This window comes from Fistularia commersonii, chromosome 33, assembly GCF_037954325.1.
Source record: "Fistularia commersonii isolate RoL2024-O1a breed Wild chromosome 33, RoL_Fcom_v1.0, whole genome shotgun sequence".
NCBI classification, from domain to species: Eukaryota; Metazoa; Chordata; class Actinopteri; order Syngnathiformes; family Fistulariidae; genus Fistularia; species Fistularia commersonii.
The window spans coordinates 10605104-10627934 of NC_141316.1; the positions used below are offsets into that span (position 1 = coordinate 10605104).

The window sequence follows — 22831 nt, forward strand, 5'->3', positions numbered from 1 at the left end:
ACGCTTCCTACTCACTGATAGGGGAGGAAGATGCATCGACCGTTGGAGCAGGTGAACTCGTTCATGTGACAGGTCCTTTGGGGGCAGTTCTGGAGCTCGTCGGCGGCGTCGGCGCAGTCTTTGTCCCCGTCGCACACGAAGGATAAGGGCAGGCAGCGCGGGTGGCCGGGATGCCACGTCGGGCAGGTGAACTGGGTGGAACTGCAGGTGCGTTCGCCTGCAGATGAAGGGTCAACAAATCACTAAAGGGTGCTTTGGGATCACAAAAGGCAGCTCACTGTATCAACCCAACTGATGATGAAGTGTCACATGGTCATATTTCATCACAATAGTCAGTGAGCAGTGTGTCTTTATAACATAATTAGAACAGACGGCGCACAAGATCAAGATCAAGAAGAAGAAGAAGATCAAGAAGCTGGAGGATTTCAGGTACTTAGGGTCAACAGTCCAGAGCGTAGGAGAGTGTGGAAAAGAGGTGGAGAGACGGATCCAAGCAGGTTGGAATGGGTGGAGAAAAGTGTCGGGGGTTCTATGTGATAGAAGACTTTCAGCCAGAATAGAAGGAAAAGTGTACAAGACAGTGGTGAGACCAGCGATGATGTTTGGACTAGAAACTGTTCCAATGACCAAAAGACAGCAGGCAGAACTAGAGGTTGCAGAGATGAAGATGTTGAGGTTCTCTTTGGGAGTGACCAGGATGGAGAGGATCAGGAATGAGTCCATCAGAGGAACAGCACATGTTAGATGTTTTGGAGAGAAGGTCAGAGAAGCCAGACGGAGATGGTTGGGTCATGGACAGAGGAGGGATAGAGAATATATTGGTAGACGGATGCTGGAATTGGAGCTGCCAGGCAAGAGGTCTGGAGGAAGACCAAAGAGAAGATTGATGGACGTTGTGAGAGAAGATATGAAGGTAGCTGGTGTGAGAGAGGAGGATCCAGAGAATAGGGTGAGATGGAGAAAGTTGACTCGCTGTGGCGACACCTGAAGGGAAAAGCCGAAAGAAGAAGAAGAAGAAGAAGAAGAAGAAGAAGAAGAACAGACGGCGCACAGCGAAGCCCATTCTCGCAAAGAGAAGACACATTGAATTACAGGCGACTACCATTAGCTGTTTAGCCGAAGCTAACTCGTCGATGAATTCTGTTTCCGTGGTGATGAAATGCCTAAAGTCCCGCCCCTTGCTGCTGAAATACCCGTCGCTAAACTGGGCAACCAGGAGGTGCTCGCTCAACATGCTTCAGTTTAACCCAGACATGCTAAATTACGCTGTAAGAAAAAGGGCAAAGATACTTTACCTGATATTTTATTTCATAACCAGTAGACCAGACAGTCTACGGCCGCTGATAACATAAAAAACAATCCGAATACTTAACCAAGTATCCAACCGATAAAGATGCATGAAATGGAATATGAAACATACGCCGGCAAACAAAGAGACAGGCGGTAAGCCCTGCGGTCTGCTCTCACCGCAGCTCAGCTCGGCAGCTTCGTCGCTGTCGTCTCCGCAGTCGTTGTTGCCGTCGCAGACCAGCGAGCGCGGGATGCAGTTCCCGTTGGTGCAGGTGAACTGGTCGGGACCGCATGTCTTGATTTCATTCTCTTCACGCAAACGAGAAGGAGAGGATTTTCAAGGACTGGTAGATTTGCATTCGTGGCCGGATAATTGAGTTTTGTTAAGACGGAAAATATCACAATGTGGATCGACGGATGAGGTGATCGGTTGCCAAGCTTTCGTTCACCCTTTCAGAAGGGACTCTTTCTCATGACCCAAGCGAATGAATAAAAAACCTAACATCTAATCACTATTCTTGAACAGCAAAATGGATGATTTGGATTTTGAATTCCAGGAACGGCGCTGGTCATTCATTCGTCCGTTGTTTGCACCGCTCCTCCTGTAGTTGCGAGGATGGAGGCCATCTTGGAGCTCTCATTGAGGGACGGTGGAGTTCACCCTGGATCCATCACAACCTCTCAGACGTTATAAAGACACAAAAACATTCACTCTGTCACTCACCGCAGGATGGAGGTTCGTCGGTGTTGTCATTGCAGTCCCTGAAACCGTCGCACACCCACGACTCGGGGATACATTTTCCTCCGTCGCATCGGAAGGTGTCCGGAGAACACGTCCGACCGGCTGCGCAACGGCAACACAAGTCCGGGTTCAGTCCTTCACGCGAGTCCCTCCGTTTGCCTGAGCCAAAGGATGGATTCTCATCTCCGCTTACCACAGAACAGAGGTTTCTCGTCGCTGTTGTCTCCGCAGTTGTTGAAACCATCACACAGGCTTTCAGGGAAGATGCAGATGTTGGTGCTGTCACATTTGATCTGGCCCGCCGGACACGTCCTGTCAGCTGGAGAACGTCAAAACCAATCAAAACATGAGCCGTCGTCGACCATTTCGGTTCTGGCGGTCCCGGGATACGGAAGTGATTCACCCGCCCATTTTAACGGAACAGTTCCGCTGCCCGCTGACTACTCCGGGTCAGATCGGCGGACGCCGTTCGTAATTCGTCACTCACGGCAGCCGGTTTCATCCGAAGTGGCGTTGTCTCGGCAGTCGTTGTGCCCGTCGCAGACGAACGCGGCGTTGATGCAACGGCCGCTGTCGCAGGTGAACTCGGTCGTGGGGTTACAGGTGGGGAACGGGCAACCCCGTTCATCGCTGTTGTCGCCGCAGTCGTCCGTGTAGTCGCAGGCGTAGCTGATCGGCACGCAGCGCCCGTTGTCGCAGGTGAAGTCCATGGCCGAGCACGTATGGAAGGCTGTCGGGCGTCACAGAGAGTCGGCGTCTGCTCGCCATGCAGTTCCAAAGAGGCGGCTAACGACAAGCAAAGTCCTCACCACAAACCCTCTCCAGCTCGTCGGAGTTATCCGGACAATCTTTGTGGCCGTCACACTTCCAGCGCGCAGAGATGCATTCCCCGTCGAGGCAGGTGAACTGCTCCGGCTGGCAGCGCTCCCCGTTGTCTCGGATGCAGTCTTTGCCATTGTTGGCCAGATACCATTTCCCCTGATGAGGACATTGGCATTCCGGGCCCGATGGACCTGCGGGAGAAGTTGCAGGAGGCGGGTCTGGGTTAGAGTCACGGACAAACGGAGAAGCGATCGCGTAAAGACGTCTCCCATTACCAGAAACACAGATATGACTGCAGCCTCCGTTAAGCTTCTGGCAGGAGCTGGAGCAGGCCTCCTGCTTAGAACCGGCGTACACGTGAATGTCATTGGGTCGGTGCTGCAGGTCCTGGGCCAGCACGACCAGCCCGGAACCGTCATCCTTTGACACCCTGAAGACCGCTCTCTCCGTCCAGTCGGTCCAGAAAACATCCTGCTTGAAGACGGTCATGGCGAAAGGGTACTGGACGCCGCTCACGATGACTTGTCTCTTCTCGCCGGTTAAAGTGGCACGCTCAATTTTGTCTCTGCGGGAGGCATTCGGCGAGGGACGCACCCGAGGGAATATTCCGTTCGTGAAAAATGTGCATAAAAATGGGATTTACCGTGTTGTAAGCAGCAGACTCACAGTGACGCGTCAGCCCAGTACAGCATTCGCTCCTCGTAGTCCAGGGACAGGCCGTTCGGTGTCACCAAGCTGCTATTAACGATCGATCTTCTGAATTTCCCAGAAAGCGTGGCCCTTTCGATTTTCGCCGGGCTCCCCCAGTCAGTCCAGTACAGGTATCTGTCTCGGAGAGAACAGGGAGTAACACCGTCGACAGATGCACTTTGTCGACAAGTACGAGTGAAACACGAGCGAGGAGTTTTTACCCGTAGCAGGGGTCGACCACGATGCCTCTGGGTCGGTTAGCGTGGGCGACCATCGACCGGTTCTTCCCATCCAACCCCAACGACTGTACCTTGCGACTGTGGTAGTCGGTGAAGTAGACCCGCTTGTTGACCCAATCGTACGCCAAACCTTCTGGGTCATCCAAGTCTGAACAACAAGACACAGATACACTTGGACGTTGAATAAAGATGAGAACATAATGGGATAACGCACAGGAAAAGGGTAGCATGCTACGATGGGACACCGCCGTCGGGTGTCGCTCACCTGTTGCCACGATGACAGGCGGGCTGGTGGCGGACGTCGTCGTGACGTAACCGATCCTGCTACGGCCGATCCCGATGAATTGGGAAAAGAAAATTCTTTTTTCCTTGAAGTCAAAATCCAAGCCCATCAGGTTGTAGCCGAGGTTGACCGTGGGAATGGGGCTGCTGTGATCCTCGGGATCCAACCTCAGGCTATTCAGCGTGTAGTCCGTGGTGAAGAGCAGGAACTCGTCCAGCCCGTAACCACATGTCACGCCGTTGCTAAGCAGCGACCCGTGTGCGCAACCGCATTTGGGTTTCTCCTGGCTCGGGATGGCGAAGCAGAGCTGCTGGCAGCGCCCGTTGTCCTCCTGGCACGGGTTAAAGCCCACCTGGTGGGCCGACGTAGGCTGGACGTGAGCGTCAAAGACGGCCACGTCGCTCAGGTTGTCCAGATTGTCTCGTATCACCTGGTCACATCGGAGAAAAAGAACATTCGGACGAGTGGTCTTACACTTCGGAGGAAGTATCGCATTAATCCGAGCCGGGGAAGTGGGAACGTGAACGTCGGTGTATTGGTCACAAGGCGCTGGAGATGCGTCCAGCCATGAAATGCTTCAGTTTTCAGCATCGCGTTACTGTTTGCCAAGACCGAAACCGACGTTTACCTCCAAAATTGATGCGACAAAGCGAAGCCGAAGGATCACTGTCACTGCCTTTGTTTCAGGAAAAGAGTTCCCATGACAGCGAGGAACAATGTTTTGAACGACCATCATAGGTATCTGGCTTACCTCGGGCTGATCGGCGTTCGCTGGGTCCTTGCTGGCCTGGAAGAGCTTCCCGAGCCTTTTATCCACCCACAGAAGGTAGTTTCCAAGAATACCAAGTCCTGTTGGAGATGGATATCGACTCCCGAAACGAACGATCTCCCTCTGCGAGCCATCCACGGCCATGCGGGAGATCATATCAAACGCATCGTCCGTCCAGTACAGGAAGTCGTTGGAGTAATCGACCGTTAAGCCGCGAGGCGACCCCAAGGTCGCTGACGCCAACACGGTGCGGTTGGTTCCGTCCAGAAAAGCCCGCTCTATTTTTGGCGCCTGGCCTCCGTCGGTCCAGAAGAGGTAGCGAAGCTTGGGGCTGACGGCCAGGTCCCGCGGCTGATCGGAAGACGATTTGAGGAGGATCATTCGGTAGGTGGTGTTGAGGGCCAGCACCTCCAGGAAGGTCTCACTCTCAAAGGCATTGGTGAAGTACAAGTTGCCTAAATGGAGACGCGTGAGAGACACGGCTATCATGCTCCGAGGGGTACAGTTGTGGGTTTTAAATGAAATTCACAGCCTGAGCTGGCAAATAATTGATTCATACCTTTAAGCTAGCTTCCCTGTATCTTATCGTAGTAACGTCAGACTTCAAATCTATGAACCGCTTTCATATAATCAACAAGAGACGGGCAGGGAAACAGAATTCATACCAGAGACCCAGTCCATCGCAAGCCCCTGGATGCCTCTTCTCCCGACCCCCGAGTTAATGACAGCGCTGTAATGGCCCCCGTCGGTTTTGGCCCTGAAGATTCCCCTGTACATGGATGAGCTGCTGTTGCCGGTCCAGTAAACGAACCCGGAAGCCACGTGGAGGTCCAGTTTGTCCTTAATGGAGGACGAGTCTGTAAAAAGGATCACTGCTGTCAGAGGGGAGCTACTCGGTCATGGCAAAGAATTCACAGATATGGGTTTTTGGTACGTCTCAAATAAAGTTAAACTAACGCATAAAACCAACATACATCCACCAACGGGGACCATGGCCTCAGAGTGGTCAGAGCTGTTAATATGGAAGCCACGTATATGCCTGGCGGTGGAGATGACCGCGAAGGACTCGTACTGCTCGCAGCGGGATCCGTCCGGAGAAGGGTTGAACCCCGTGGTGCACGAGCACGTTTTTTGATTGTCCGGCTTGGGCAGACACAGCTGAGGGCAGCCTCCGTTGTTGGAGCTGCAGGCGTTTGTCGACCCTGCGGAGTCTGAGTCGGGAGAAGGCGAGGAGGTGAATCAGAAGATCCACTTTAGGTCCACTTTAAAAAACAACTGAAAACCAAAGAAAACACAAAGCGGCGACTCTACATACTGTTTCTGGCATGCACTTTCAGGGCGCGCAGACCGGACATGCCACTTCTCATCACCACCGCCTTGCCTCCCGTGTCCTTGTCCACTCGCTCGATGACCTCGTAGTCCAGGTCGGTGTAGTAGAGATGGTCCTGATAAACCGTCAGCCCCCAGGGGTGAGACAGGCTTCTGACCAGCGTGGACCGGGTTCCCCCATCCATGCTGCCGCACTCAATCTGAGACCAAGAAGAACCAGAATGGGCCAGATGTAGTCTCCCATGCACTTGATGGGTGACGAATCCCAAAAAAGGCTGCTGCGAATAGCGTACGTACCAACCCTCTGCTCGTCACGCCCCAGTACAGTTTCCTGGTGGAAATGTCAGCGGTGATGAACCCGATGTTGGCGAGTTTATCGGTGTAGAGGATTCGAAGGTTGCCGCCGTCCATATCGGCGCTGGCCACCTTTGCAGGAACGCCGTTGTCCGACCCCTTGTCTGTCCAGAACAACTTCCTTGGAAGGCAAAGAAACAAGGAAATGTAGTCTTGATTTAAGACTTCTACTGCTCTCAACCGAGGCGGACGCTTTTTTCTCCTGCTCAACTGCCCTTATCTTCCCTGCTTGCTTCACTTTGTCTTGTGCTGCCTGAACTATCGGAGCCTCTCTTCGCACTCTGTCCGAAACCTAAGATTATGGAATTGATCAACCGGTCTCACGATGAATCCGACCGAATTTTCTTGAGGAGAGGACAGGGTAAAGGAGAGCCCTCCTGCCTAGACGGAAACATGAAGGACTCCTGGGAGGAGTGGAGGATCGTGTGCCTGTCGATCCTTTCCGTGGAGGATGCTGAAACATCTACAGAATTTGAATGATGATAACAGGCTGCTGTTTAGAGCCAGCAGTTTCCTGGTCTATGACAAAGTCGGGAAGGCGTCGGCAGCACTTTTGGCTCTGGAGAAGCTGCCCGTCGTGAACGATGGAATGTGCAGGGCTGCCAACACTCAGACTCAAATGCGAAGCGAGCGCTGTCGTAGACAGGATCGGACGAGGTCTTTGCAAGAATGAACGTCAACTTGGAGAGGTAGTCTACTCGGCTTGGTGGGAATTGGCCCCCGAAATCGACCAATCGAATCAACGGCACCGAGAGAACCAGAAAGACTCGAGTGTTAGCTGGGAAATCACAGAGGCCGCCTGATCCCTCTCCGCCTGCGAACTTTGTTTCTGTGTCAGAACCCTCCAAGGTCGTCTCCATAGCAACGGCCGTGTCGTCGTCATCAGTTACCAGGCGGCAGAGACAAACGGGTGGGACTGAGTGGAGATGAAGCCCTTGTCGCAGAGCAGCAAGCAGAGGGTCATGTTTCTTATGGGTTTTTTCACTAATCCCACATTGTGCCCCCACACAGGAACCCTGTTTGGGTTTGAGATTTTTTTTGCTCTCCTCCCCCATCGTGTTCTCCTTTTTCACCTTCGTTTTTATCCAATGCTCCCGTTCTCTGTTACGTCACTGTTATTTATGTTTCTTGGACGGGCTGAAAGCTGAAATCTACTTGGTTGCTCTGTACCTGCGACATGCGCAATCACCATGAAGTTCTACCACGACTACTACAAAAGTGCTGTGCCTCCAGTTTGTCTGGTCTTTCAGGAGACGGTGTTTTACCCTCTCGCCGGATCCAGCGTGATGCCAACGGGCTCCCCGGCTCCTTCGGGTTTACCCGTGGACGTGATCAGGGTCTTCCTGTAGTTTGTATCTCCATCAACACGGATGACCTGAAGTGAAGCGACATTAACTTTAGCTTTCGCGATAAGCTTGCGGCGAAAGGATCCGGGAAGGTTTTTCCCCAGATGTTTACCTCAATGGCTTTAGCCGAGGGATTGGTGTAATACATACTCCGGCCCATCCAATCGAAGGCCAGGCCAGAAGGGGATCCCATGAGACCGGCCGGAGCAAACTCAGACCTGTTGGTGCCGCTGGTCTTCACTCGCCATATGGAACCCTGGCAGGCGAAGGGAAAACTAGTGCCAGCGAGGCAAAACGAATCCAAAAAAAATCCTGTTGGGCTGATGTGAACTCAATTGACCAAGGGGAATTTATTAAGGTTTAAGGAAGTCCACTCAGGGGCGGCATGGCGGCCCAGTGGTTGGAGCTTCTGCCTCACAGCAAGAAAGTCCTTGATTCGACTCTGACAGGGAACCTATCTTTGTGGAGATGGATCCCCTCTCCTCGCCACAAACATCACTCTCTCATCCACATGTTTGTACAATGCAGGGGCTCCAGTGAACCTCCCGGACTGCACATATATATATATACATATATGAGGGTGTATACAACAAGGTTTGTGTTGTGAAACATTTCTTCTCATGGTATCATCATATTCACTGCACCTTAACTAAGGGATCAAGGTGAAAGAAGACGTAAATAAGGCCTGTTCTCACCCCGCTCTGCACCCAGTAGATAAACTCCTCTTTGTCGTCAAAGTCGATGTCCCGTCCCTGAGAGATGCCCGACACCGGCGCCATGGCGTTGTTGGAGGGGTCAGTAGGATCCAGAGGGATGCCCAGAATCACCGAGTCTTGCACCGCCATCAAGAAGGGAGTCTTTTCTGAGGTACGACCGCAGCGTCGAACAGACGGAGTCATGAGAAAATATCAGATTACCAAAGAGCGAAGCCTCCGAGGGCCGTCGTGGACGTTTCTTTTTCTCAAGCACTAATTGTAAGCCTCAGGAGTCGGTATGCTTTCCGCTCTCGTCACTGCAGTCTAAAAATGAATCTGCTGAATTTGGACTCTACAAGCCGCCGGTCAATCAGGAGACCAACTCCGTGATGAAGCTGGAGGATGTGCTCCGCACAAACCTTTCGAGCAAGATATCCGGACTATACCTTGGACACACTTGCGCCCGTCCTTGTCGAGCTTCCAGCCCGACTGGCAGTGGCAGGTGTAGTAACGGGGCCTCAGAGCGGACAGCAGGCACAGCTGGCTGCACAGGTGTTCACTGCATGGGTTCACCGCTAAATGCAAGACCACATGGTCACCTTCAAAACCTTCCACCGGAGCTACCGCACATCAGCAGACTCTGGACCGCGTCGGATCGGAAAACCACAGCAGATTGGATGAAGTCACCTGTTGGCTGTTTGATGGGATGGTCCATGACGATTCCCGTGGGCTGATATACGCTGGTCATCAGGGTGGTGATGTTCTCGCCGTGGAACTTGTTTGTCCTCATGACTTTGCTGGTGTAGCGGTCTGACCAGTAGACATAGTCCTCAAAGATTGTCATACCGTGTGGATGCTGCAAAGCCTGGCACAGGGATGAAAATGGCCGGACGATACCGAAGATGATTAGAATCTGCCTGAGACTGATGTATATTCTTCTCTAGTGCGCTCTGCTAAGATGCAAAATTATCCTGGATCGCATCTTGTCCCTCTGGACATTTTGGACTCGATCCTTTTTTCCATTTACTCAGTGGAAGAAGTGCCATATCCAGATTTCCGTATGTCTAGAAATGTAACTTGATGACCCTTCATGCTTGTCCTCAATACTGGATTCTCCATGTGCCGGCGCCAAGGCCGGGTGGTTGTGCTTGGAAGAGCATCTGCACTGCGTCAGACTGAATATGACTTCCACCCCTGCTGGGGCTTAACAATTACCACCACCGGTGGAAATTGGTAGAAGAAGCAGAAGAAGAAGGATGCGGTGAAAGAAGACATGAAGTTAGTTGGTTTGTGAGAAGAGGGTCAAGAGGACAGGGTGGGATGACGGCAGTTGCCCCCTGAGTGGACAACACTCAGGTGTCCACACTGACATTGGGGTAGGGTTATCCTTCCACAGGTCAACTGCTAAATGAGGACCAATGTGAGCGCCTTTGAATGACACGGAAGGTATCTTACCATGTCACTGGCGAGAACCTGATGCCGGTTGTTCCCATCGTAGTCGCAATAGTCGATATATTTGAGGTAGGCATCAGCGAAGTACACCCTGCGGGTGGTGTAGTCCAGGGCCAGGCCGTTGGGCCAGTAAAGCTTTGTGCTTACGATGACTTGCCTCCTGGCTCCATCCATGTCGGCCCGCTCGACCCTGGGGTTCTGACCCCAGTCGGACCAGAACATCAGGTTGGTGCTATGGGGGAGGGATAAAGTGACCCTCTGCTCAGTATCTCCACAAAACACCATCTGATCAAACATCACACACACTGAACCTCTCCCAGATAAAGACGCTCCTGCTTGTGCTCATATCGTTTCATAGGAAATATTCTCCACTTACTGGTCACGCGGGTCTAAAACCAATCCACGAGGGCTGGTGACATTTTTGGTGAGCAGGACCTTCCGAAAACGCCCGTCCAGAGTGGACACCTCGATGCTTTCCGTGGAGGAGTCTGTCCAGTAGATGTTCCGGGCCACCCAGTCCACGGCTATGCTCTCCGGCACCAGAAGACCGGTGGAGAAAATCTAGATCGGCAACAGATATCGGCAACACTTGTAGCAGCCACCTGATACGAGTACGTTGAAATTGAGTTTACTTCTTGGAGGGGAAATATTACCCATCATACTTACTTCTTTTTTATCTGTACCATTTTGGAAGGCGCTCCATATCTTCTTCTGGAAGGCGTCAGCCCAGTACATTCTGGAAGACACGCGGTCGAAATCTACGGCCACGATGTTCGAACCACCGATCACTGGACGTATCTGGGGGGGCTTGGCGTTGATGCGGTTGGCAATAATCTGGCTACGTTTGGCAGCCAGAAGCACAGCCGCAAGGGGGTCTGTCGGCAGGAGGAAGGTGGGATGTATTCAAGGAAGGATGAAAATCATTCCATTATATCATTCCTAGGTAAGATGTGCATTGGACAAACAGAAAACAATCCAACCGAAAAGATAAACATCTGTTTGTGCGAGTGTCTGGCAGGCTGGGGATCCGGCTTGCGCATGTTATTGTTCTTGTTCATTGACATGGTTATTAACGTGGACGTCGAGGCGGCCATACTTGGTTTTAAATGGACGACACGTAGTCTTTCCCCCCATTACCATCATATAAGATAGAAACATTAAGAGGATTTTTTGGTTTGGAAAGCGAGAGATTGTCTGCGGTATCTCTGTATCTCTTCATTCATTCGGAGGTGGGAGCAGTGTCTGCTTTGGAGACACTGTGGACAAGACAGGAGGCAACATTGGAGGTAGCAGAGATGAAGATGTAGAGGTTCTCTTTGGGAGTGAGGAGGATGACAGCACATGCTGGATGTACTGGAGATAAAGTCATACTGAAGTGGTTTGGACATGGATAGAGGAAAAGGAGTGAAGATCTGGGTAGAAGGATGCTGAGGTTGGATGGCGGGTTAGAGAACAGGAAGTTAGTTGGCGTGAGAGAAGAAGATGTAGAGAAGATGTAGGGTCGGATGGTGGCAGGAGGTTGTGGTGACCCTTGAAGGGAGCCGGCCAATGGAAAAGAGGTTCAGTGTATCTACTCCTTGCCTCCGCTAACCTCAGAGAAATTCTGCAGTTTTTCCAGATGTGACAAAAGATAACATTTACGTCACAGATAGTCAAAAAAATCATTTCTCGGTTTTGTCTTGATTCGTGATACCGAACTCGCGGCTCACCTTCAGCTTTGCAGGTGCGTCCATCTGGCTCCAGCTGGTAACCACTTGAGCAGTAGCACCTGAAGCTTCCCCGCTCATTGAAGCACTGCTGGCTGCAGAACCCTGGAATCAGACACTCGTCGATGTCCTCGCAGGTCTTCGAGTCTTCCAGCAGCTTGAACCCTGGCGGACAGGTGCACTCGGCTCCAAACGGTCCCTGGACACATCCGTCGCTGCAGCCCCCGTTGTTCAGCGCGCAGTCATCTCGGTCTTAAGCAGAATGCATGAAAGGGGATTAATATCGCCGTCGTCCCTTGAGGTTTGTCAGTTTGTTAGGTTCACCGTTCCACCGGGAGACTCACTGCAGATGGGGGACTCGTCCGCCCCGTCGGGACAGTCCTTCTGTCCGTTGCACACCTTGTCGAGGTCAATGCACACCTGATCGGTGGGACATTGCCACTGAGCGGACGGGCAGCTGAACGGCGGGGTCGGGCAGTTCCGCTCGTCACTCATGTCTCTGCAGTCATTGTCTCCGTCGCACAACCACCTTTCTGGTACGCAAACTTTGTTGTCACACTGGAAGTAGTGGGCTGCGCATGTGATGGGCGGACAGGAGTTGTCTTCATCGGATCCGTCCTCACAGTCTGGATGACCGTCGCACTCCCAAGCATCTGGGATGCAGAATCCGTCCGTCTGGCACTGGAATTCATCGTCGTGGCACAAGCCAGGGGTGCGGGTAGCTGCGGGAACGAAGACGTTGTAAATGCCAGAGGACGTTGCCAATACATAGAGTATTCGTATGGACCGACGATGAGGTGGAATTGCAGCTTGGAGGGACCTTGAACTACAAGGCTGGAAAATTCCAAGAGGATTTAGACGAGGGGTCGTCCAAGTCAAAGATCTGTGGAGAACTTTGACCGGTACCTTTGAGTCGACCGTTGTTGTTATGGTGTACCCACCACCATACGGTATTTATCTATACAGTATGCCACTTGTCCAAGTGTTCTGTTTTCCCCATGGCGTTTTCATATCTGTCCATTCTGGGGCTCGATTCCGAATCGTTACGCTTTGCCTCTCCTTGAGTATGTTCCTCCTCTCACCCCAGAGGCTCTTCAGCTCTCAGAGACGGTGTGGAGTCTCTGTCAGATATCTGTTGGGATTGAGGTGTGGCGTACCCGACCCAACCGACCCGACCGACCCAACCGCTGCTCAACTCAACTGCCGCCCTCTCCACGACCACCCCCGACCCCTGTGGCTTTTTATCCACAATCTCCCCACAGTTTGCTAGAAAGGAACCAAGCCCCGTTGTCAACATAAGAGTTGACAACAATACAGTGGCTGTTGCAAAAGTGTAATTATACGCTTGGATGCGTTTCTTCTCTGATGGAGACATCGGTCCAACAGGATTCCCTCGCAAATGGGTTCGCAACATCGGGAACGAGTTTGTTGTTTGACAACTTCAATGAGGAAAAGTTATTTTGTAAGACTAGTTGAGAAAAACTCCCGCATTTCAAAGGGCTTCGCAGAGAATCCTTGTTTGGAGTGAATCTACCAGAGTGGGCGACTTACGACAGCCTCGTTCGTCAGAATGGTCCCTGCAGTCAAACACGCCGTCGCAGCGGTATCTAGAGTTTACGCACTGATCCCCGCTGGCACAAGCAAACTCATAGGATGGACAGGAGAACTCTGGGTGGAGAAGACCAAGAAAACAAGACCAGCCATTAGAACCGTAAGAAAATATACACAATCTCCGCTGTGAAAAGATACGGCAGCGACAGCAAAGGCCGATGGTTCGTTCTACCGCAGTTCTTCTCGTCGGAGCCGTCCAAGCAGTCCTGGTCTCCGTCGCACACAAAGAAGATGTTTATGCAGCGGTGATCAGGACACAGGAAGAAGGACGGGGGGCACGTGGTGATGGTGGAGTCTGACGGGCAAAGAGACGGTCGATTGGTTTTGTTTCGGGAAGTTTCCAAGACAACAAGGAGGCGCAGCTATTTCAGGCGCGGATCCACGGATCGCTACTCACTGCAGTTGTGCTCGTCCGAGCCGTCGCCACAGTCGTTGTCGCCGTCGCACACCCAGTTCTTCGAGATGCATCTCTTGTTGTCACAGACGAAGGATTCAGCGGCGCAGGTGGACGGGACGTCGGTGGGACAGTCGGCTTCGTCAGAGCCGTCGCCGCAGTCGTCGGTGCCGTCGCAGCGCCAGCGGGAAAGGATGCAGCGCTTGTTGGCGCAGGTGAAGGCGCTCGGAGAACAGGTCGCGCCTGGCAGAGATAGACGAGTCGGACGAGGGGTTTTTGAAACGGCCCTAAAGAACTCACCGGTGCTTCCCCGCACGTTAACCTGGGTCCGTGCAATTGGCCTCGTCGGTCTTATCAACGCAGTCAAGGTAGCCATCGCAGCGGTAGGAGTTGGGCCTGCAGCGTCCCTCGTCGCACTCGAAGGCAAAATCGCCGCAGGTGCTGGGCGGGGGAACCGAGCCGTCCTTGACACAGTCCCTCTGGTTGTCCTGCAGCTTCATGCCGTAAGGGCAGCGGCATACTCGGTTGAAAGACGGCGTCGGGAAGCAGAAGTGACTGCAGCGCCCGTTGGGCACCGAACTGCAGCGGCTGGTGAGCGCTGGTGGTTCGAGGATAAACAAACGGTCACTTTCTCTCGGCAGCTGCGAGAACACGCCGGTCACGGAGCAGTGACACGGACAGAATCTGTTTTGCACCTTTACACGATTGAGTTCAGAATCAAAAGCCTCACTTACAGCTCTGAAAGCTGGATACGTAGGCCTTGACATTTATAATTCCGGTTATTCCCTTTCTGATCATCGTGTTTCCTCCGCCGTCCCTCTTCCTCATTTCAAAAATGGCTTCCGTCCTCGTATCGGACACGTACAGGTAGTCTGGAACGCGACGTCATTCGGGGTTAAAATGCACTACATTGACCACAGGGACCTGTAGGAAAGGACAGCGCTAACACATTACTTTTGCGCACGGCGGAAATAAGTAACATCGAGCCCACAGCCAATCACCTGCCTCCTCACGGTTGGTCCTCGCTTTTAGAAACCTCGAATCGACCACCGCCTGCGTGCACGACAAATGACGAGGAATCCAAAACACGTACCCGAGTATAGGGTCAAAGAGTAGGGCTGAGTGATCTGGCCAAGATTGCCGAACGTCCTCCTGTCCTTTCCGTCTATTCCGACGTGGCCGACGTGGTTGAAGAGAGAGTCCACCCAGTACAGCCTGTTCATCCTGTCAAAGAGGCGGAGCAGGAGTGAGCGCGCCGCCAGTCGCCGCGTGGTCACGCACTCGGGACTCGGCTATGCTCACAGGTAGTCCACCGACAGTCCGTGCGGCCATCCCAGGGTGGTGTTGACCAGCGGCACTGCGCTGCTGCCGTCGGTGAAGCCTCTCGTAATGACTGCCGGGCGAAACCAGTCAGACCAGAACAAGTAGCTGCGTATTTGAAAGGACAAAACAAGGGACGGGTCAAACGTAATGCCCGTATATGCCGATGACGTCTAGGTGTTAACGCGCCGTTCCTTGTAGTGTTTCATCCGGCAGCTTCCTTCCGTGGGAATGTGCTTGGGCTCTCTTTGCAAACATCAATCACAAGCGGGTTTATTCAGAACCTCATCGCGTCCGGTGACTCTTAACCCTCACCCCGCACTGGGATGCACCGCCACTCCCTTCGGGTTCCTCAGTCCGGTCACGATGTCTCGCCTGGACTTGTCCGTGACCCTGAGGGCCGACACCGACCGGTAGGTCGCGGACATCAAATACAAGACTTTGGATGTCCAGTCGTAGGCCATGGATTCCACCGCTCCCACCCGGTAGCCGGTTAAAATCTGTTGGACTGAGGACGGATGAAACAGAAGGGAGTTTGTACAAGATAAGACGGCAAAGCCGCGCGAGGAGACGACGTTCCTGTGATTCACACACCTGTACCGTCGAGGCTCGACTTATAGACGAGACCTTTGATAGCGTCGTTGTAGAAAAGAAGCTTCTCGTCGCTGTCGAACTCCACGGCCGAGCCCGAGAAGGACGTCCCGAGCCCTGTGAGGGGCAAGATGACGTCCTCCTGGAGGGATATGTTCAGGGGGATACCTCGCACCGCGACAGACGAGGCTAACAACAGAAAGTCCTTCACCTCTGTTCAAAAAGCGGAAGACAGCGTCCGATAAATTGCAATGAGCTTTTCTGGGGCGTTTAAAACGGAGTGTAAAGCATACCGAGGCGTAGCCCTCGCGCTACGACTTACCGAAGCACGTTCGCTGGTCGGCGTGCAGGTCGTAACCATGGCGACACTTGCAGCGGAAGCCCAGACCGTCGTTGTCGGTGCGGTGGCTCAGGACGCAGATTTGCTGGCAGCCGCCGTTGTGTCGGCCGCAGGGGTTCATCACTGCGGGACGAGACGGGACCTTCTCGTCAGCTCAGCTAGCATACGCGATTTCTGGGCGCCGAAAGCGATTCGGCTTCGACTTCGGAGGGAAAACAAAAACACCACGTTGGAGGTTAAAAACGCATCTTGTTACCGACGGGCTGCAGGATCGGGTGCGAGACCACAACGTGGCCCGGCTGCTTCGCCGTGCGGTAGAGGAGCGCCGGCTCGCTGCCGTTGAAGCGGTTGGCCCTGATGACGCCCATCTTGCTCCAGTCCGTGAAGAACACGTGGTTCTCAAAGACAGCGATTCCAAAGGGGTGAGGGGACTGAGCGACGCCGCTGAGGACGGTTTTCCTTCGGTGGAGAAGAAGCCTGGGGTCGGTCACCGGCTATCACCGACCATCTGACCTCCTTCCAGCGTCTCCAGCGTACTCCTACCTGTCCACGCCGCCGTAGGTGACGGTTTCCACCGTGTCAAAGTGGCTGTCGGACCAGTAGACCCTCTTGGTGACGATGTCCACGGTGATCCCCGTCGGCGTGCCGAGCCGGCTCTTCACCAGGTCCACGCGGTTGCTGCCGTCCATGAAGGCGCGTTCCAGCTTCATTTGCTCCTGGCTCCTGCCCATGTCTGTAAAGAACATGTACCTGCAGGGGGGAAACACAAAGGGCTGAAATGTAGTTTCACTCACACGTCGGGCGAGAGGATCGGACCGGCGCCGCCTCCGCCGCCATCATCGTGCAGGCGCTGATCACGCGACGTGAAGATGATAAGCGGCGCGATGGCCGACACGACCGAGATCGTGTTTTCACGCCGGAATGTGCGGACGGTTCCGAACACACCCCACTGTGGGGTCCAAGGCCAGGCCGTGGGGCGTCTGCAGGTTTTCAGCCACCAGCGTGACCCGGTTGCTTCCGTCGAAGTCGCACAGGTCGACGCGCTCCGCCGTGGCCTCCAAGACGTAGAGCTTGAAGTTGATCCAGTCCACCGCCAGGTTGCGGACGTCGTGGGCGGCGGCGGTCAGAACCTCCTTCACGTCGCCGCCGTTGTAGTTTGCGGAAAACACCTGGGAGGAGCGTACAAGGGAAGCGTGAAGGCGGGACGTCCGGCGCCGCTTACAAACCAGAGCGGCGGCACACCGACCTTCTGGGCGTGCGTGTCACTCCAGAAGACAGTGTGACTGTGCCGGTGATAAGCCACGCCCACCGCCTCGCCCTTCCCCTGGGACGCCACCAGGGTTTGCACGAAGCGTCCGTGTATGTCGGCCATCATCACGTCCCCCCCGCTGGTGAAGATGAGCTGAGGCATCCCGCCTGGGGTGAACACCAAGTCAGATGAATCCATGAACCGGACCAATTTCAGAAGATGTGAGATGCACCCGATGTCCATAACTGCAGGAGAAGCGTGGACTTTGCGCTTCTCCAGCAGAGTTGGACCGTTTATAACCGTATCAGAAGCTTGGCCTCACATGGAAACAACCTTTGGAGAACCTCATCGGTCAAACTGTCCTCCTCTCCTTCACCCATCAGTGTGTTCTGACTTTCAGAGGAGGCTTCACAACACCAGCGCTGCTCTGGTGGTCACACCAGACATCTGAATCCTCCAGAGCACGAAATGAACCTTGCAGTGATTTAGGACCTGCACTTCAGCTTGTGTGTGTGTGTGTGTGTGTGTGAGCTGCATACCTGACACGTTGGCCTTGCAGACGTGACCCTGCTCCAGGAAGTATCCATCAGTGCAGCTGCAGCGGTGAGTCCCTGGTCGGTTCTCACACAGCTGGTCACAGACGCCCCAGATCTGACAGTCATCGAAGTCTAGGAGGAAGAGAAGCGAAAAGAATGTTCAAGATCTTCTTTAGGAGGAGCCGCCATGGTTTGGAGAAGCTGAGGAGGCAGAGCTGAAGATGTGGAGGTTCCTCTTTGGGAGCGAGGAGGATCAGGAAGGAGTCCATCAGAAGGACAGCACGTGTTGGATGTTCTTGGGATAAAGTCACACCGAGACGGTTTGGACACGGACAAGAGGGATGGGGAAGATCTGGGTAGAAGGACGCTGAGGTCGGAGATCTAGAGGATGTTAGTTGGGGTTAACTGAGGAGGAGATGGAAGTAGATGACGGGCTGAGGCTCAGGAAAAGAATCCGAAAACGTTAGACCCTAAAACCGAGACGTGCATTCGAGGACTTTTCAGGTGTTGTGGATTTGAGTGTGGTGTATTTGCAGTCCCTATGTCCTCTATTGTAAGTCGCTTTGGATAAAAGCGTCTGCCAAATGCAATGTAATGTAATATAATGTAATGTAATGTGGTGGACAGAGCAGAAGCAGAAGGTCCTCCTCTGGAGCCCCATCTACTGCGTTCAGCACCTGAGGCAGCAAAGCAAACATCAGATCCTCCGTCCCTCACCGACACAGGAGCGGCTGTCGTTGGCCACGGTGAATCCGTCCGGACAGTAGCAGACGCCTCCCTGTGGCGACGGGTGGCACAGGAACTGGCAGCTGAGGGCCGAGCATCTCTCCAGGCCTGCCAGGAACATCGAAGGAGCTCGGATCAGCGCCCGGGTCCCTGGCCTCGGGAGCCTCGGGTGCCTCGGGAGCCTCGGGAGCCTCGGGAGCCTCGGGAGCCTCGCCCGTTAGCACCGTCGTCACCGCCGTGAGTCGCTTCCCCGAAACGGTTAAACTTTTCTAGAGCGGGGGATAAAATCTGAGAAAACTTTAACCGCGTCACAGGACCGACATCTGCTCGCCAATAAAGATAAGAACCCTCGTTTACACGGGAATTAACGGTCGTGATCGGAGTTGTTTCCGAGTCGCTACCGCTCGTAAATCCGGGGCGTCCGCAGGTTACCGCAAGTCATCTGGGCGGTGGCGTTGGTCTCGTCGGTGCCTCCGGGACAGTCGGGCTTGTCGTCGCACACTTTCCCGAGGGGAACGCACACCGTGGAGCCGGGGCAGCCCCACTCGCCGGGGTAGCACGCTCGGGAGTCGCTGTCTGGAAGAGCACCGACACGCGGGTTCGAGGTCGACCGAAGCCATCGGTTCGGATGGAATCTCCCGTCCCCCGGGAATCTTACCGCATCCTCTCTCGTCGCTGTAGTCGCCGCAGTCGTTGAAGCGGTCGCAGACCCAGCTCTGAGGGATGCAGCGCCCGCCGGAGCACGTGAACTGGTTCCCGGCGCAGCTCCGGTACTCTGAGCAGAAAGCGGGGAGGAGGTCGGGGATCGTCTCCACGCTCGGGGGGAACTCGGAATATCGGAATATCGCCGAAAGGGAGCGGCGTTACCGCAGCCGTGCTCGTCGCTGTCGTCCCCGCAGTCGTTCCAGTGGTCGCACACGAAGGACAGGGGAATGCAGTGGCCGTTGGCGCACTGGTACTGGTGGATGGGGCAGTGCACGTTTGCTGCGAATACAAACAGAGGGAACGTGTCGGAACGAGCCGCGAAAGTCTTCTCGGAGCTTTCGGTCAGCGCCGGGCAAAGGTCGCTGTTGTATTATCTTTATCTGCTGCCGGATGATCTTCTAAAAGCTCCATTTTGCAAAGGTAGTTTTGTATAAACGGCCCACGACCTGGTTCCAGGTTGCTTCTGGGAAAAGGGAGGTCCACGTCCGGGGACGCTCGGTCCAAAGAACACTAAGGCGACCCAGGTGAGCTCAAAGAGGTTGGATCCATGTTTTAGAGAACATCTTTTCAGGCTCTTCGACCTGAAGAAATCTGGCAAGATGGCCGCCAAAGTTGGTAAAAACCAAAAGGCTCAACCTGATAAACCCCATTTAGGGTTGTCAGCGAGGACCCTGTTAGCAGGTGATGGAATGTTCTGGTCTCTTGGACCTTCTGAGAGACTTTCACGTGATCTTTCAGGACCCGAGTCCAATCACGAGGGCGGGTTGTTTACTCACTGCAGTTGAACTCATCAGAGCCGTCCCTGCAGTCCCGGAGGCCGTTGCAGCGCTGGGAGTTCTTATAGCAGGCCCCGTTGGTGCACGTCTGCTCGGTGCACTGTGGGTAGCCTAACACACACACACACACACACACACAGGGTGTGTCAAGACAGGAGAGCAGGTTTGGTTTGAAGTGAAGGAGGAGGCCAGGTCTTACTGCAGCCGCTCTCGTCGGAGTCGTCCACGCAGTCCTTCACGCGGTCGCACCTGTACTCGCCGGGGACGCACTGGCCCTCCCGGCAGGTGAACTGGTTCGGGCCGCAGGTCCGCTGGCCTGCACGCCGGACACACACCGTCTTTAGGGGCAAACTGGTGACAAGGACTCCCTGCACGTTATTCAACCTGCACTTCCTGTGAATGGAACCGTTTCAATGTGCACACCAACACTGTCCTACGCTGCTTCTTCTTCTTCATCTTTTTCATTTTCTTTTTCTCCTTTTTTCTCTCCTTTTTTGTCTTCATCTTCTTCTTCGTTGTCTTTATCGTGTTCTCCTTTTTTGTCTTCTCCTTCTTCTTCTTCTCTCCCTCAGGGGTCTCCACAGTAAATCAACCTCCTCCATCTAACCCTGTGCTCTGAATCCAACTGACTTCATGTCCTCTTTCTCTGCATCCATAAATCTCCTCTTTGGTTTTCCCCCGGACCTCCTGCCGACCTCAGCATCCTACCGCTATATTCACCATCCCTCCTCTAAGCAACGCCGACCAAACCATCTCAGCGTGGCGTCTCTGACCCTCCAAAACATCTGACACGCCCTGTCTGGAGATGGTTATCATCTCTTGCTTTTGTCCTCCAAACCATCTGGCTTCCTTGTGGACGGCAAACGTTTCCCGCTGCACGCATGCGATGAACACTTTGAATCTCAAAAGCCTGCTGAAGAAGTTATTACAGATAAATGTGATTCAATTTGCTTTTTCTTCTTCATCCTCGATGAAACCTCTTCCTGTGTTTGTCCTCAACCTCCCGAACGGCGGCGTCCGGCGTCGGCCTACCGCAGGTCCGGTCTTCGTCCGAGCCGTCTTCGCAGTCGTCCTCGCCGTCGCAGACGAATCCGGCCGCGATGCACTCGCCGCTCGTCACGCACTTGAACTCCTGCGAGGTGCAGGACGGGGGCGCTGCCGTGGGGAACCGGACGGGTCAGGGGCCGGAAAAAAAACCCTCGTCTCCGGCGCCCGTTGACGCGATTCGCGGCGACACTCACGGCAGCTCAGCTCGTCGGAGTCGTCGGTGCAGTCCTTGGTGCCGTCACATCGCCACGTGGCGTCGATGCACTGCCCGTTGGCGCACTGGAATTCCCCGCTGCCACATCGCCCTGCGGCGGGGAAGAAAATACGGGTTTCCGAGCCGATGGCCGTAGGAATCGACATCCGGCGGGCGCCGTGCACGCGCCGAGCGCTTTACCTCGTGGTCCTAATCGCCCCGAGAGGTCAAATAAACCGATCGCGCTGGAAATCGAATTCCCCGTTTTGATGAATAATCCGTCTTTTACGGGTCTTTATGGCAGCGGCGTGTTAATGAGAAGCGTTTACGACCCAGATAAGGCACACGGTTTCCTCCAAACCTGCAAACATGTGATTGGCTCTTAAAACGGGGAGTTAATTTGTCACCACGGGCGTAGAGGTCGTCCCGTGACTGTCCTGCGCCGGAGGTCGCGGCCCGGGAATGAACTTTGCATCTCCGGTGTGATATCGAACCCGATGTCACGGGACGCTCGAGGGCCAACGCCTCATTCAGGAGGTTTAAACACAGAATACGCAGGAAAGCAAAAATGCGATTCCAGAATAAACGTGCACAACGTGAAGTTTGGAGATGAATGTTGCGGTGAAAAGCAAACTTCTCAGATGTTCAAACAGCAGCGACGGGAAAAGAGGATTGAAGAAACAGGAGAAACGAAGCTGGCGGAGACGCGACGGAGTGTCCAGGATCTGCCGCAGCCTTCACAGGTTCAAACCAGAGCGTTCTTTGGTCAGGAACTATCTTGTGGATGAGCGGTGGTCCTCACCACCACCACCGCCACCACCGCCGCTGCACTTGGGACCTCTGGAGGCTCCAGAAGGTCTTCTTCACTGCCTGATCCTAGGACGTTGAATTTTCTGACCGAATGCGTTTCTATGGCGTAAAGAGTCCAAACTCACCTTGTATGGGTTGAATTCCGTGGGACAGCGAGAGGAAAAATAGAAGCTGAAGACCACGAAGGTCCATCCTGGGGTCCTCGGAGGTCCACAACCCAGATGCTGTCGGAAAGAGCCCGGGTGTTACTGAAGAAACCAGGAGACCACTGTGGAGCGTGAAGGAAGGATGCGGCCTTTTATGGTGCACACCTCCACATAAAGTTCATCTGGGATGAACTTTCACCTGGCGGGAGTTGTGTGCATCAGCAAGAAGAAGAGACACTCATTTGTGTGTAAAACTCCACAGGACCTTCACACCGCCAGGAGTGCACTTTGAGACGTCTGCTGAGACCTTCAAGCGCCAGCAGGAGGTCACATGATGTTTTGAAAAGCGCCTTCTCTTTGTGTCACCAGATCACGCCTCGACCTGGAGTTGGACGCGGCCGCTCGCCGAGCGAGAAGATGCTCTGAAGAGCACCGTCACTGCGTCGATGGAGAAGACAGAAGAATCCAGCAGGCCGAAGGAAGAGCTTACACATCTGACAACCTCAGACTTCTAAACAGATTTGTCTTTCATTGATCAACATCTGGGCAACTTGGAGTCCTCAAAGAACCTGTGCATTGCAGGAGGACACACACACACACACACACACACACACACACACACACACACACACACAGAAGATGCAGGTCTGGTCCTGGACAGGCTTTCCAG

The 22831-nt window shown here is 53.9% G+C and overlaps 1 protein-coding gene across 1 annotated transcript in view; it reads right to left on the minus strand.

The window, feature by feature from the left end:
- Positions 1–21689, minus strand: part of lrp2b (low density lipoprotein receptor-related protein 2b) — a 42294-nt gene extending 20605 nt beyond the window's left edge. The window contains exons 1-48 of the mRNA XM_086140641.1: positions 21207–21689; positions 20998–21120; positions 20165–20281; positions 19966–20076; positions 19352–19468; positions 19143–19259; positions 18917–19060; positions 18476–18592; positions 17762–17890; positions 17220–17389; positions 16919–17142; positions 16517–16723; positions 16230–16432; positions 15956–16096; positions 15637–15846; positions 15358–15550; positions 15025–15150; positions 14816–14946; positions 14457–14594; positions 14045–14320; positions 13726–13965; positions 13501–13623; positions 13269–13385; positions 12062–12439; positions 11721–11969; positions 10678–10886; positions 10388–10572; positions 10015–10243; positions 9247–9424; positions 9006–9134; positions 8560–8726; positions 7977–8120; positions 7784–7893; positions 6462–6639; positions 6151–6364; positions 5810–6046; positions 5501–5692; positions 4818–5290; positions 4049–4496; positions 3766–3931; positions 3521–3679; positions 3130–3419; positions 2842–3045; positions 2520–2762; positions 2226–2351; positions 2015–2134; positions 1468–1599; positions 16–217 (exon numbers count right to left, since the gene is read on the minus strand). Coding sequence (XP_085996767.1) covers positions 16–217; positions 1468–1599; positions 2015–2134; positions 2226–2351; positions 2520–2762; positions 2842–3045; positions 3130–3419; positions 3521–3679; positions 3766–3931; positions 4049–4496; positions 4818–5290; positions 5501–5692; positions 5810–6046; positions 6151–6364; positions 6462–6639; positions 7784–7893; positions 7977–8120; positions 8560–8726; positions 9006–9134; positions 9247–9424; positions 10015–10243; positions 10388–10572; positions 10678–10886; positions 11721–11969; positions 12062–12439; positions 13269–13385; positions 13501–13623; positions 13726–13965; positions 14045–14320; positions 14457–14594; positions 14816–14946; positions 15025–15150; positions 15358–15550; positions 15637–15846; positions 15956–16096; positions 16230–16432; positions 16517–16723; positions 16919–17142; positions 17220–17389; positions 17762–17890; positions 18476–18592; positions 18917–19060; positions 19143–19259; positions 19352–19468; positions 19966–20076; positions 20165–20281; positions 20998–21120; positions 21207–21372 — 9002 coding nt within the window. The 5' untranslated portion in view covers positions 21373–21689. The remainder of the gene's footprint in view (positions 1–15; positions 218–1467; positions 1600–2014; positions 2135–2225; positions 2352–2519; positions 2763–2841; positions 3046–3129; positions 3420–3520; positions 3680–3765; positions 3932–4048; positions 4497–4817; positions 5291–5500; positions 5693–5809; positions 6047–6150; positions 6365–6461; positions 6640–7783; positions 7894–7976; positions 8121–8559; positions 8727–9005; positions 9135–9246; positions 9425–10014; positions 10244–10387; positions 10573–10677; positions 10887–11720; positions 11970–12061; positions 12440–13268; positions 13386–13500; positions 13624–13725; positions 13966–14044; positions 14321–14456; positions 14595–14815; positions 14947–15024; positions 15151–15357; positions 15551–15636; positions 15847–15955; positions 16097–16229; positions 16433–16516; positions 16724–16918; positions 17143–17219; positions 17390–17761; positions 17891–18475; positions 18593–18916; positions 19061–19142; positions 19260–19351; positions 19469–19965; positions 20077–20164; positions 20282–20997; positions 21121–21206) is intronic.
- Between the last annotated feature and the right edge of the window lie 1142 nt (positions 21690–22831).